Below are 16163 nucleotides of genomic sequence, written 5' to 3'. Positions count from 1 at the left end.
CATGGAAACATGGACGTTAAGAGTACCTTCCATTAATAAGTTGGAGGTCTTCGAAATGTGAACGTTGCGAAGAATTTTTCCCTCATACCATGGACGGATCGGGTGAGAAGCGAGGAAGTCTTAAGAAAGGCAAATACTGAGAGAGAACTACTCAATTTGATCAAGGTACGAAAAATTGGATACCTCGGCCATATTCTGAGTGGAAAAAAATACGCAATCACTCAACTAATCATCCAGGGGAAGATTGAAGGCAAGAGAGGAGTAGGTCGCAAACAAATGTCGTGGCTAAGGAACATAAAGAACTGGACAGGCATAAATAACACTGGCGCATGCCGCAAAAGACAGACGTCTGGCCTTAAGATAATTCGCCAACGCACTATAGGTGCACGGCACTATAAGAAGAAGAAGAGGCACAAGTGGACAGTTGATTTTTTCCGCCTAGATTTCTTTTCGAGTGGTTCTAACTCATTCTCCTAGGTGGCACTAGTTCTATACCAAGAAATAAATTCAATGTCAGTTGCCATTTGTTTGTGTCACGAGGTTGTGTTGCTTTTGCCACGTAAAAGTAAATAAACAGTTTTTAAAGATTGTAATATAATTTAGTGACATTATGTATTTTCCTTGTAAAGTGCATAGTATTTTGAATAGTGTCATATTTGATATCAGGTAAGTTCCTACAGTTTTGTTCTAATCATAACCTAAAAACAGATATCCGGTACTTTTGAAAAACTATGCATACGAGACAGATGTGGACACCATACAGGGGAAGAAGTGGACGGTGTCCACTTGTACCCCATAGGTTCTTTCAAAACAAAACAACTTAAAATATCTTCTTTTTACCTTACAGTTCGAAATAATGGAGAGAACCTACATCAGAAAAAATGATAAAATTAATATTCCCGAAAACGTAGTAGTTCAGGCCATTTGCGATATAAAAAATGATAACGGATCAATCAGAAACGTAGCAAAGAGATATGGATTGAATAAGTCATCATCAGAATCACATGTATAAATTAACTTCAATAATTTGGAATAATTTTCTAGTAACAATGATATCAAAAAATATTCGACAATTTTGTCCATGAGTGTTTAAAAAAAATACTTACCGAAACAGCCCCAGAGGCACTACAAACTGCTATCTGGTCAAAAATAGATAAACTATTGCTAATGTACATATGGACATTGTCCTTAACTTTAGGATTTTCGACGTGAATTGATATTCCTAATCCTACACATGCTATTCTATTAATGAGTTTCTGAGAAACTGGTGTGTCCGGTAAAACCTGAGTGATGAGAAAAAGACTCAAGAGTATAAATGATCTTAATAGTATTAATACTAATCCAACGGGGAGGTAGAGTATGAACAATATTAAGGTGATATCACTTTCTGGTATCCTGAAAAAAAAAAAGATCTTAAAAATCGATTGGCACAACTATCTTAAAATATTATATAGTTTACATGAAATTTTTAATCTTATCGCTAACTCTTTAACACTATAGTAGAAGCCACAGTTAGAATGCAGTGCGGGTAAGATAGGCAATGTTTACCGGAGAACGGCTGACCACGTTGCCGGTTTGCCCCGAGCGGCGCATCAGGACTGGATTTAAGAGTCATAGCAATATACGCGCACACAACAATTGAATGTGTGATTGGAAAAAGGATAACATTCCGAAAATATGGAGAATTAAAGTGAAATAGCCATTTTATGAATATTTGTATTTTCTATCGGCTGAGCGCAAAAACATAATATTGCTGGAATGTAATCGTTTATCCATGCAATGTAAAAAACGTGTCGCTTAATACACCTTCTGAGTCTGGAAGAGCTGATTTTCAGTTTGCTTTGCACTTTCGTCGAGTAAACAGTATTGTTTAGCTATTGTTGAAACGTATTTTAAAAGTTGTTTTAAATTGAATATTATTTAACAGTGACCTGCCGTAAAAATTGAAGTTATCTAGAATTTAATAGTTCAGTGTTTAATAGATAAGTTACCATTTATTTATTGTTGAATAAAAATAATAAAATTAATCTCTGTTTATAGAAATGTCGGATTCGGACTATTCGGTGTGTGAACCTACACGCGTAAGGAAAAAGCGAAAGCTCGATAAAAAATTTCACATAAAAGGAAGGGAAAAATTGGCAGGACAAAAGAAAGAGAGTTTGTTACACATAAAGGTAAACTAGTTAATGCTAAAGTAATCAGACCACATTGCATTTGAAGAAAAACGTTTAATCATCGAAATCGATTCTAGTGGAAGACCAAAAAATGAAAAAAATACATACCTAATCGGATTAATAGAAAGATATGATATTGCTAGACATCATCCTGCGTCGCAAAAACTAGACAGTTTTCTTCTTCTTTCAAGTATTTTGCTACAAAAGGTACGTGCAGAGTTGAAATTTGCCGCAATGCTTATATAAGTTTACATGCTCTCTCCAACAAAGCCGTACAACGCAATACAACGAAATCATTGCGTCTTCCAAGAAAAAAAAAACAATAACAATAACGTCCAAATAAAGCGACTTTTCTTCGGAGAAGGTTACCTAAAAAGTGAATTAGTGGATACTGCGACCGCATTTAGAGATGAGTAGGACAAGTAGAAAATTGAACCAATTACGGAAAAATATGGCGTTAAGATTTTGAGACTGCTGCCTTACTATTGCGAGCTGGTGTGGTGCCGATTGAGATGGTGTGAAGTCAAGTGAAAAGGTACGTGGCTTCAAACAACGTCGATTTTAAAGAAAAAAGGGTAGAACGATTGATAAGAGAAGCTTACAAACGTGTATCTAAAGAACAGTGGCATAATTATGTGAATCACGTCAAGAAAGTAGAACAAAAATGTTTGCGTTGGATAATTTGCACGAAGATATTGAACCGGTGATAATTAATATAGGAGATCATTCAGATGATCAGGACGATTTAGATATGGATTGCGATTAGTATTAATTAACGAAAAATATCTCGGATTTAATGCTCATTTGTTTTTTTAGTACTGTATGTACAGTACATTTCAGTTATGATCTTCTTGTCTATTTTATGGATATATATTTATCGTGTCGTATAGGGTAAACAGGCATTTTTCATAGAATTAATTTGTTTTTTTTTGTTTATTCTCTCATTTAATTCAGTTAAATTAATGAGTAAAGATTTTTTAAACGAAGTGCCTACGGTCCTGATTTCTCAGTCTATCGCCAAACTACCACACACCTACCACTGTGCCGACATGAGCGGCATCGCTGCGATCCGTAAGACCAAAACTACATTCTAACTGCGACTTATACTATAGACTCGACTCAACCCGATTCGATCTAAATCGATTCGATCCGATTCGACGATTCCATTCGATTCGATTCGAGTCGACGCGATCGCGTCTCAAAGTCGTTTTCCGACAAAATAAAGCGTAAGTTTTCGCCGAAAGCTAAAGCTGAATCATAAAATGAGTCCGTAATAGAATATATAATACAACGGTGGAGAATGCAATCGGTCTCAGAACCCTATAACAAATGATTAATTTATGTATGTTAGACGAATGCGAACATTTTATAGTACCTAGTCTATTTTCTCGTTTATTCGCTGCATTGATAAGAACCAGTTCAGTAATTAAAACTTTACGTCCGTAATTTGATAAGGAGATAATACTGACAACCTTTTTTGTTACTTAAATTAGGATGTTTAATTTTGAATATTACTACCAGAGCCAGTAATCTCATATTTCACCTCCTTCAGTATTTTTAACGTCATTTATTTTTATTATTATTTCTATTGATTTTTTTATCTCATAATTTCACATTTTTGTTTAGCATCTACCAATTAATAATAATGTAGTGCACATAGTTTAAATTTTAAATATCATTTAATTAATGCCATTATATTAATAATATATTTGCGTGATGATATAAATGTGATTATTTTTATCATGCACGTGATGGAAACATATGTCCATTCAGGTATAGAATTTTAAGAATCCATGCAATATGATATTTCGATCTACAACCTATCTCGATAGTCTATGTGCCTGACTCTACTGGTTGCGCGGTTGTAATTCTTTCTATGATATTCATGATGGAAAAACTCTTCTGTTATACTATTTTACAGGCTTGTATACTGTGTTTTGTGTACTTAAATTTTTTAAAAACTAAAAACATACGATAGCTCTTTAATGCTTAATTCATATCCGTCATTTTAAAACTTTCATTTCGATTCAATTGCTAAATTACACATTTAATTCATTCGCTGCCAATTAACAAGAGGATGTACAGCTGGTTCATAAAAAAACTGATAGGACTCCTAAAGCGTATTTTGTAGGAAATTGAGGATTTCCAAATTTTGAAGGATAAATACTTATTATTTACATATGTCACTGTCACTGTCAAATCTTAAAATTTGTCAGATAACTTATTCTGTTCAACCTCAAAAAATGGCTCCACATGCTAGCAAAGAACTAAAAGCAAGAATTGTAACGAAATTAGAAGATGGTTCGTCACTATCTGCCGTAGCGAACCATTTTAACGTAAGCAGAACAACAGTTTTTAATATTAACAAAAGATGGAGAGAACAAGAAACTCTCGAAAAAAAGCAAGGTTCGTACGGTTTTAGAGAGATTAGAAGAGAATCCTTTTGAAGATGCGAAAACTGTAAGCATTATGTGACAGTTTCCGGAAAGAAAGACAACTTGGCGCAGAATTAAAGCATCGCGTCTTAGGTTTTATGTATCCGAGTGTAGAACAGTTGTATCCAGAAAAAAATTTTATCCTCCAACAAGATAATTGTCCTGTTCACACTGCAAATATAATAAACCAGTGGCTCCAAAATAACAACATCAAAACCTTACCAGGGCCCAGCTACAGTCCAGATTTAAACCCAATCGAGAATGTGTGGGGGATTATTATAAAACGGTTGTACCGGCGTAATTTTATACCTCAAAATGCTGAAGAGCTGTGGCATGGTATACAACAGGTTTGGGAAGAGCTCTCTGAGGAAGACAGTTTCATAGTTCCTTTCACGCAGATGGACCGAAGACTACAAGCTGTTATCAATACTGATGCAGATATTACAAATTATTATTTTATTTGATGGTTATATGGCAGGAATCATATTTAAATTATAATGCCAAAAGATTATCTTTCGAATAAAGTCAATTTGATATAAAAATTATCTTCCGTTTTGTTCCATTTCAAAGTTCTGTACCTCTAAAAAAACACCCTTTACATGCAAATATCAGACAGAGTCGCATTCCAAATCTGCAAAAAGCATAAAATACAAATCATTAGACGTCATATCCTGAAGAGAAAGTTGAACTTTTCTACTACGAAATAATGAAGTAAACTAATTAGAGAGATTAATAGTTGAGATAACTAAATGCCATCATTGAAGAAAAAAAAACCCAAAACGTACAAAAAAACAACAGAGAATAAATGTTAATAATGAAGTTCTGGGAACAAATAAATTTTAGTGTAATTAATTTTTTATAACCCCGCTTTTGGTTGTGATAATTATAATTCTAATAGTTTATTTTAAGCTATCCGTTTCTGTACATATTTATTATTATATTTCAGTACTTGGCTATAAAATTAGGTTGTTTTTACTTTTTACACGATTCCGGTTCATTATATTATCGCGTTGTACTTTTTCCTCGTCGAAAAACATCGTAAGGCTCCAGAACGAAATACTTTCATATCTATTTATTCGTATAATGAGCTTTAATCAAATGGAATTAAAATAGCAGACAAAATATGAAACTTCTCTTAAAAGAAACAGTCACAACGATAAGATTTTCAGGTACGTTACTTTTATTTTTATTTTTCAAAAAGTCTAAAGAAGCTTGAAGTAGATGTTTACAATATTCTTTAAAGATGAATCATATTTATCAAAACAGATTTACTCATAGTATTTGGCCGTTATTAAAAACTCAACTGGAAGTATTTTAGGACAGTATAGAAATAAAATTTAAATTCATAATTTTTATAAAATAAAAAGATACTTTATCACATTTTTTTTATAATGCAACAGCTAGTAAAACATAAGAAATCTTAACCAAATTATGGTGTATAATGTGTTGTACTAAAATCAAGTATTATGAATTTGGTTCTGATCGATTGTAGGAATGGACCCTATTTGCGAGATTTTTGCAAACAGCTGATGCTGTTTTTATTTTTATTCTATATAATAATAGGAATTTTTAAAATAATTAATTTTATTGCTTTTAAAACATTTGTTTTTATTATATTCCCAAGCTTGTTATACTGTTAATAAGTTCTTAAAATATAATCTTCTCTTACTCTTCTATACTCCAGGCGTCAGAGACGAAAATGCCACTAAACCTTTAAAAATAATACAAACAAGCTCAATTTTGCAAAGAATGTTAATTTTGGGACCGCAAACAATATGCAAAATAGTTTAGCTTTTACTCTACGAGGGGAACTTTAGGGGGGCACCCGGGGGTAAAAGTGGTAAACTCAAAAAAATCGATTTGCCAAAAACCTGTAAGCCATAGAAAAAAATGTGGCTGAGATGATTTTGAACAAAAATGTTAATTAGCACTTTTTCTGTAGAATGAATCGTTCTCTCAGAAACAACGCTTGAAGCGACCGACAATTTTGAATGTCAGTTGCCCGCGCAAATCAATGTAAAATAAAATTCTATCAACTCGACGCGCGACGGTAAAAATTCGATATCTTTTGATCAGAGTGTTCTATCGAAAAAAATTAAAATGCATTTTAAAAGTGAAGACTGCATCTTTCTTTTGCAATTTTTGTATTTTGCCGCAAATGAAGTCAATTTCTATAAATCTGTTCAATAAATAAACGTTGCGTGATTTTTGCCATTTTTTACAATTCTCAGAAGATCAATAAAATGTATCACTATAATTGAACGGTCACAGTGACATTTTATTTTCAAAGACCAATCTTCAAAATCTATAACATGAAATTAAAATTTTGGGTTGTGGCAACAAATAGATGCATTTGAAATATGAAATATAAATTTTGAGTGTAATTTGTAGCAAAAGATGGGTAGTTTTAAAAAAAGTAGTAGTGTAATTGAAAAAGGGCAATTTTAAATGTTTTAGATCGATTGTAGCGTAAAAGTTTAAATTCAGCGTTTTTTAAGCATATTTCAGATGCCTCACATTTGCTGACAAAACTCTAAACTCAAATTTCATGTTATAGGTTTTAAAAATTAGGCTATAGTTATCGAAACTTTACAGTGGCCCGTTAATAAAAGGAATAAATTGTATTGATCTCATGAGAATCATAAAAATTGGCAAAAATCGCGCTACATTTACTTATTTAACGCCTTTATAAAAACTCAGTTTATTAGCGGCAAAATACAAAAATTTCGTACAAAAGCTGCTTTAACTTTAAAACACATCTTGATTTTTGTCGATAGGACACTCGGATCAAAAGATATCGAATTTGTATCTTCGAGCTGATACAAATTTTATTGAATATTGATTTCGCGCATGTAACTGACATTAAAAATTGTCGATAGCTTCAAGAGAGAACGGTTCATTCTACACAAAAATGCACATTTTTGTTCAAAAAATTTTCTTTTTCTATGGCATACAGATTCTTTGTAAATCGATTTTTTTCCGTTTTCCCCCCTCTACGAGGCGGTTTTAGGAGAAAGCCCAAGAGTAAACTTTTTTGCATCTTTTTTGGGGTCCTAAAATTGACATTCTCAGAAAAATTCAGCTTGTTCGTATAATTTTTAGAGGTTCAGTGGTATTTTCATCTCTCGACGACTGGAGTAAGGTCATTCTAGATATATCCAATGTCAAATGGATAAAGCAGTAAGCAGTAGGTACATTTTAAACTTTAGTATAAATACCACTACTTATGTTTAATTTTATTTGCTTTCTTTTCTTTATCAAGAATCTGCTACCGAATTATTTTCTAAAAGATATAACTAAGCACTGAGAACTTGAGATAACTAACAGCAATAAAAATCATAATTATTTTTATTTCAAATAAGAAACAGTTATTTATTAGATAGACCAGGATAATAAAGTATTAACCAGATAAATCCAAAATACAATGAAATATTCACAAATATTTAGATTTATCATATATGCTTGGATAGTAAAAAGGCATAATTTTTGAGTTATGGCCAAAAAAAGTGGACAAATTTACCTCAATCTTACAAAAACAAGGCTCTATTTAGTAGCACTCCTCAATTTTACCAGTTTTAGAGGTTAATGGACCATATGAAACAATAAAATTACTTAAACATCTTAGTTCTTTTTATCCATTTTTTTTTTTTGACAAATATTCTGCTGCCTTTTCTTTTTCATAAACAAAAAGTGTTATAGTTTTAACTTAATACATAGATTCCTCATGGTGTAAAGAAGAATCCTATCGAATTTGGGGTCAATAAGTATCCTTTAGTTATTCTTGTCTTTTGTCTCTCTTAAGGCTGTGTAATCGTTGATTTTTGTTTCACCTTTCTGTGTCCAGTAATAATCGAGAAAAGCATGTTCCAACTTTGAAGAAAATTGCTAAAAAATACTAAAATCTAATACTGAAACGTGTTACTCATCACTGGAGCTTAGTTTCATCGTTATCACCTTCGTGACGTCAAATCTCATGAACATACAGTCAGTTAGTTCGTGTTAAAACTAATTTGAATGGAGAATAATGTATTTGTTGTAGTAGGCTTGAACTGCTAAAACAGCCTTAAAAGAAAAGTCTTAAAACTTTGAAACTTAGTATGTAGGTTCTTCTTTGAATAAGGAAGAACTCTACTGATCTCATTATTTACATATTTTTATGTCTTTCCTTTTTTTTATCCTAGGGCCTTGAAACTTGATCATGCATTCCTCTTGGTATAACAAAGAACCTTATTGAATTTGCTTTAAGATCTTCTCTTTTTTCTCATATTCTTGTAATTTTTTTGTTTTAAAGGAAAAGTCTTAATCATGAAACTTGGTAAACAATTTACTCTTGATGCAAGGAGAGATACTACTCAATTTGGGGTCAATAGGTCTTCTATGTCTTCTCTTATGCATATGCATTTTTTATAGAAGGAAGAGTCTTGAAATGTATTGCTTCCTCCTCATGTAAGGAAGAAAACTATTGATTTTGGGAGTCAATAGATCCTCTTCTACTAATATTTTTATACTTTTTCAGGCATCAGACTGAGGACCCTCTTTTACATTCCTTTTTTTCCTATTGATAAGTCATAGGTTACCAAAGTTACAGAATTCTAGTGTATATAGATCTACTGTATATGAAAGATACACAAGAATAATTACTTTAAATGTATTTTGAGATTCAGTGAAATTAAATAATTTCTCAATATTAAAAATGTTTCCCAGGCAAAATTTTCATTTCTGTTGGCACCCTTCCAAGTACAACATTTTTTTTTACTTTGCAAACTGCTATAGAATAAATGAAATTTAAAAATGTCATTCAGCAATTTGTTTTAACTGTTTACCTTGCTAACAGACACATTTTTTGCTAATGATATGCTATTCAACAATATAATAAACAAAAAACTTCAGTTAAAATTGCTATACCATTAAAAATATGTGACTGATACTTGTTGATGTACCCTTTATAGCAGTAAAGAAATATTAACTTTTTAGTTTATAACATGGTTCATATATAAAACTGTTTCAATAAACCAGTCTATGCTCTCAACAACTTGACCTGATTTCTGAACAACTTTCACTTGTACAAGTAGCAAATTTTTTAGTTTGCCCAAGTGCAACATACATAACAATATTTTTTTACTTTTTAATTTTTTACTAAAACATTTTCTTTCTTGATATTTCAATTAATTGACATTATTATCTACAATAATTATTATATTAATATCTAGTTAAATAACTGGATTTTCAGCAAAATCGTTAGTACTATATTTACTTAATTTACTTAATACTTTTATACTTAAATAAAATCTGAGTTTTTTCATTTCATATTCCAACTTGTCACATACATCTAAAATTGCTTTATTGTACAAATTACCTTAGAACTGCTCAATATAACACTACTTAATTGTTTTTAAAATGTTTTAAATAATGATATAGATATGATAATGATAAAGAATTTGCAGAACAAATTCTGCAAAATGCTTATGAGTAATCTGTACAAGTATAAAACAAAAGAAAAATTTTAAACAGATGCTTTATGAAGCAATAAAAAATTGATGGGAGATAGGGGATGCAGATATCTGTTTCTCTAGCCTAATTTCTTAGGCCTAAATTATGGTTCAACAGTACTATAGTAAATGTATCATATGTTTCAAACCAAACACTATACACAAACCAGTACAATATCTTTGGAAGCAATATCATTATGCATTCAAAGGCAAATAATTTTTCAGAACCACTACACCACTTGAGACTAGATAAATAAGTCTAATTTCAAATAAGTGGAAAATGTATTTAACAAAAACGGCTTATACATCTAATTGCACATCAATTGGTTCAAATAGGTAAACAATTATTTTGCAAATATCCTTGCAGTTTGCACATAATTAGCTTTAATGATAAAAATAAAACACTACAAAAAATTGTAACTTTCACTTATAAGTTACTCATTTTCATAATACATCATCATAAGGATAAATTTGTACTACATGAATATCGATAAAAGATAAAGTACTAGTGGAAGTATTTAAATAAATTTACGTATTTATGTTAAGTGAAAAAGTTGGGATTTATTAATTGAAGCCACTTTTGAATTCAATATTAATGAGATTATATTATTATCCCCACAAAATACTTTCTACTGTAGAAAATTCAACCGAATAGTGGCTATTACACGTAATTTTATATATGTTGATTTATTCTTACCTATTTATCTGAAGCAGATGTCTAATTTCTATATTTGCCATATTTATAGGTGATTAGTGGTAGTGGGTAAAAAGGTCAGTAGAATGCCAACATAACTGCTAAATAATCTAAGTTAATTTACACGTTTTTCGATACATCTATACCTTAAAGACTGCACTGTTTTTGACAATTGCTAACACTATGTTTTGTACTTGAGTTAAAAAATAAATTTAATACATCAATTTCCAAATGATGGAAAATTAAAATGACAACGATGACAACTAAAAGTGACGTTAGCTGATTCCATTGACAGTAGACGGACTAACTGTTTTTCGCCATTTACTATGTAAAAAATATACAGAAAGAAACATTAACCGAAAGAGCAAAGTACTGAAAGGGAACAGTAGTAGCTATATTAATATCTTCACTCTTAAAACATGTCAGTAGTTATAAAATAAAATCCAATATTCCAATCAATGACGTCAGTGCGATTTGTATGTCAAAATCATGTGATGAATGATTGATGATACTTGATACTTTGTTGTTTATCTTTTGTTGTCTTTGTTCACATCATTTTTAAATAAGGCAGGAGGGTAACAAAAAAGGTCAAGGCACATACTGTCATATCAATGTAAATTACCAGTTTAGTGTATTAGTTTACGTTATGTAGTAATTTACAACAGTGATTTGTGTGATTAACTAGTTTTAATAATTATTTACAATTTCAGTAACTGGACAGTTAGAACTCTCAAAAATGGATCATCCACGATCTCCAGAAAGTGAAACTGAAGAGATGTACGATAACCAGAATTGTTGTGATACTCCCACAAAACCACTCTTAACAGAGGAAAGAATGAGGAGAAAACTACAATTTTTTTTCATGAATCCCATTGAAAAGTGGCAAGCTAAAAAAAGATTTCCATACAAATTTATTGTACAGGTTATTAAAATATTATTGGTAACGATGCAGCTTTGCTTTTTTGCTTACTACAGATACAACCATGTGAATTATACATGGGACAACAGAATAACATTTTCACATTTATTCCTAAAGGGCTGGGATGCAACAAGAGAAGTAAATGCTTATCCTCCATCATCAGGTCCTTTAGCAATCTACAGAGTTGATGAGTTTTATTCCACAATAGATTATGCTTATAAAGGATATGCTGAATTGGACAAGGCAGTTGGCCCCTACTCTTATGCCAATGAAGACAACACTATGAGTGATATGTTGTTGTGTTTAAAACAATACAAAGAAGGTGTTATATTCGGTTTTAATGAATCATATATATTTAACAGTGAAATAGTTACAGAGTGTTTTAATATATCTAAACCATTAAGTGGACTTCTTGATTCAAAGTTCTATATAGAACAACAACATATCGAAGTGAACTTTTCGGCCCTAGTGAATGCAGAGTTAATATTTCCTATTAAAACCGTGAACTTTAAAGCAGCTGGAAGAATATCTCCTCCAAACTGCTTTCTTTTTAATATTATCATTGGCTTTGATAATGCAGATCATGATGGTCAAATGTTAGTTGCACTGGAAGCTGAACCAATACGTTTAACTTGTAAAGGTGACATTTCATATAAAACTGATAATGAAATAGAATCAATTCTAAGAAGTATTCTGAACTACCTAGTTATTTTCATATGTATTACTTCATTTATTTTGTGTTCAAGAGCAGTGTGGAGAGCACAGCAGCTTAAAACAATCACCAACAGATTCTTTATTACCAGGTTTGAGCAACCATTAACGCATAAAGACAAAATGAAATTTTTAAATCTTTGGTATATTATGATAATTATAAACGACGTGTTTATTATAGTAGGGTCTATTATTAAGGAAAATATTGAAAAAGAATCATTTGCTAGTGACCAATGGAATGTATGTAGTTTATTTTTAGGTATAGGTAACTTATTAGTTTGGTTTGGAGTTTTAAGATATTTAGGGTTTTTCAGAACATACAATGTAGTGATATTAACTTTACAAAAGGCTGCACCACAAGTAGCTCGATTTTTATTGTGTGCCCTCTTAATATATGCAGGTTTTACTTTCTCAGGATGGCTAATTTTGGGGCCATATCATCTCAAATTTAGATCTTTATCTACCACATCAGAATGTCTGTTTTCATTAATTAATGGAGATGATATGTTTGCTACATTCTCAATAATGTCACAAAAATCACCCTTATTGTGGTGGTTTAGTAGAGTGTACCTATATTCCTTTATAAGTCTGTACATATACATTATTCTTAGTTTATTTATTTCTGTTATAATGGATGCTTATGATACAATTAAACTGTATTATACTGATGGCTTCCCAAAAAGCAATCTTGAATCTTTTATAGGAGACACCAATTTGGAAGATGTATCCAGTGGTTTGTTTAGAACTGATTCAGCTGATAGTTTGGGCGGTTTAATGAAAGATTTGTGTTGTTGCAAAAAGGTTTATCAATCTTATTCAACATTAACATCAAGTACACAGTCTAGAACTAGTATTTTAATATAAATACTGTCCTGTCAAATTTTAATTGATATTATTTTGTACAATTTTTCTCTTGGATTTAGAGATTATTATCCATGTTGTTTATTTCCACTCTTCCATTTTCCAACTTTTGATATCAATTTGTTTGAAACTCAATAAGTTTTATTTACATAAAACCACCCATTCTAGTGAAATTAGATTAGAACAGCTACTATAATAAATAAATTCATACACAAAAAGGTACAAGACCTATGCTAACTTCTTTCTCCCTTTTTTTCAACATTTTTCCCTCTAACCAGTGTTTTATATCTTTCATAGTTTTCGTTGTGGTTGTTTAGATCAATTACACAATACTTGTAGTCCTTTATCATCTTTTTATACATTTTTTCATGATGGCATCAGTGAGTCAAGATTCTCCAATTGTAGTCCAGAGAGGATCTGTTTATGAGTTGGCTGTAGTGAGTAGGAACTTAGATGTTTGTATAAATGTCTCTGGAAAGTTATTCACAAGTAAAATTTCTATATGTTCCAGTAAACAAATTTATGGAAAAATGAGAAAAATATTTAGAATAAAAAATTGATGTTATAGACCCTTTCTTATCAACCTTTTGACCTACATATCTAGAACAGTATCATATATATGACAAAAATACATAGAAGTAATATTGCCCACAATTAAATTTCCTATTAAAATATGCTTGTGCATTTAGCAAAAAATCTGGTTCATAACATTGAAAATTTGTGAGAAAAAAAAAAGGTGTAAAAAACACTCAAGGAAAATGAATTGGTTTGTTGGCTGTATACCATGAATCACAAAAGTTTTATCTAAAAATTCTTTATAAAAGGTATATAATTAAAAAGACACTTTTGGGATATATCACAGAACATTTTCAGACTAAAAAGTTCATCATCAGTGTATTATTACCAGGAATACAGGGGTCAAGTCACTAAATATTTAGGTAAAACCCTTAAAATGGTACAAACGGTTCTAGAGAGCAACTAGAACCCATTCAGACATTGTCTCAGGGTCAGCAGCAACCCCTATTGGGAGTCTGATGTTGCCATGCAGGGTATCTGTTAAAAACTTTAATATCACACCATCTTTTCAACAAAAATGTAACACATAATAATTTTTGTACTATTTTAAGGGTTTTGGTAATACACTGATGATATACTTTTTAGTCCAAAAATATTCCATGATGTAGCCCGAAAGGGTCTTTTGAATTATATATCTCTATTACCTAAAGGATTTTTAAATAAAACTTTTGTAAAAATAACGTTTAGGAAATTTGCTTATCTTCTCGTACTTGGAATGTTCCATCTGTTCTGTATGTTGGCAATACTCAGCGTATTAGGGACTTTGTTGCATCACAAAATAATTGTGTTGATTTTGCTTCAACCTACTTTTCCAACTCCATTCTCATATGCATAAAATATTACAGTTTTGGACATTTTATTATTAACTATATTTCATATTTACTATTCAATCATATGAGAACTTCCTTGTTTATAATTCAATTGGTCCATGGAATTTTGAGTATATATCAAGTGTTCAAATAGTTTTATTCTATTTTCCATAATGATTACAAATTCCATGGCTGAACACAGTACAACTAAACAGAATAAACATACCACTAGGTGTTCCTTAAGTCATAATCGTAGAGTTGTACTGACAGTACATTCTGTATCATAAAGAATGTGACACTATCTCTTTCGATTCCAAGTGTTATTTCTTATGCATAATCCCAGTCTTAATGCAATGTACAGCCTAGATATATGAATTTTAACACTTGTGCTATAATATTGTTCTAAAGCTATTTTCTTGTGGTATCTTAATGTAATTACTATTCTTATTGGGAATAAACCACAATTTAAGTTTATTTTTGATGTTTCTACAGATTAAGTTCAAAAAGTTTTCAAACTAATCAGTCCATCTTCATTGAACTTGAAGTTTTGAAAACCAAACAGTGGTTGGGTTTAAATTGGATTAAACCATACTTGAAATTATTAAATTATCTGGCAGTATGCTGATGGACTTAGATTGCCTACAGGGAACATAAGTCCCTACTGGAAAGAGTTTTCTACATCCAGACTGTAGGAATGTTAAATGCCAACTCAACTTGTATTTATTATCTAATAAATAAAGAAACTTCAAAAATAAACTTATTTTAAACATATATTGTGGCTTATTCCTGACAAAAATAGTAATTGTGCTATAATCTGGTTAAATGAAAATATGTGATATATTAGTTGCGTGTGATGAGTGTAATGTGATATAAAAAATAATGACATATTAATTATTACTAAATCACTACAACTTGCCATTATTTTCAATTAATTTTTTTCTCTGGGCTCTTTTTTATTACATATTTATTTAAAGCATACAGCAAATAATGGAAATGATGAAAATGTATGGTTTAAAAACAGAATGAAGTAGAAAAAGCTATTATACTTTGATATGTTCTTCTTTGAGTTCTGTCCCTATTTAATGAAAGTTAGTAAAAATATGAATTATGTCTCGATTTTGGGTAACTTAATGTTTTTCAGCGAAGAGTATTGTCAATGATATGGGCCTCTCTCCCCTTCATCTTATTAATTTTAGTATATCATAGTCATAGTCATAGTCATCTTTATTGATCCTTTAAGACATTCAAAATAAATGTATAGGATACGTCACTACAGAATTTGGTATAAAAAACATTAATGTGTATAATACAATATTCACAGTGTAAAAAAAAATTGACAAAACATAAAATATATAAAATAACATTTTTACAAGTAAAATATGAAGCTATTGCAGTTTGTCCTCAAGATATTCATTTATAGAATAATATGCTTTTCTTAAGAGTAAATCTTTAACATTTTTTTTAAATTTAGAGATAAGTGGTATTTCTTTCACAG

The 16163-nt window shown here is 30.7% G+C and overlaps 2 protein-coding genes across 2 annotated transcripts in view; one reads left to right on the top strand and one right to left on the bottom strand.

The window, feature by feature from the left end:
* LOC140434260 (lipid droplet-regulating VLDL assembly factor AUP1-like) overlaps positions 1–11100 on the bottom strand; it is a 27856-nt gene extending 16756 nt beyond the window's left edge. Inside the window, exons 1-2 of the mRNA XM_072522384.1 lie at positions 10796–11100; positions 1107–1395 (exon numbers count right to left, since the gene is read on the bottom strand). Coding sequence (XP_072378485.1) covers positions 1107–1395; positions 10796–10836 — 330 coding nt within the window. The 5' untranslated portion in view covers positions 10837–11100. The remainder of the gene's footprint in view (positions 1–1106; positions 1396–10795) is intronic.
* On the top strand, positions 5629–16163 carry LOC140434259 (mucolipin-3-like). Its single transcript, XM_072522383.1, has 2 exons — positions 5629–5778; positions 11503–16163. The coding sequence occupies exons 1-2, from the start codon at positions 5733–5735 to the stop codon at positions 13284–13286; spliced, it is 1830 nt and encodes a 609-aa protein (XP_072378484.1). The 5' UTR covers positions 5629–5732; the 3' UTR covers positions 13287–16163.

This window comes from Diabrotica undecimpunctata, chromosome 2 (assembly GCF_040954645.1).
Source record: "Diabrotica undecimpunctata isolate CICGRU chromosome 2, icDiaUnde3, whole genome shotgun sequence".
Lineage (NCBI taxonomy): Eukaryota > Metazoa > Arthropoda > Insecta > Coleoptera > Chrysomelidae > Diabrotica > Diabrotica undecimpunctata.
Note: the sequence above shows the minus strand (reverse complement) of the source record. Positions and strands in the feature narration are given on the sequence as shown.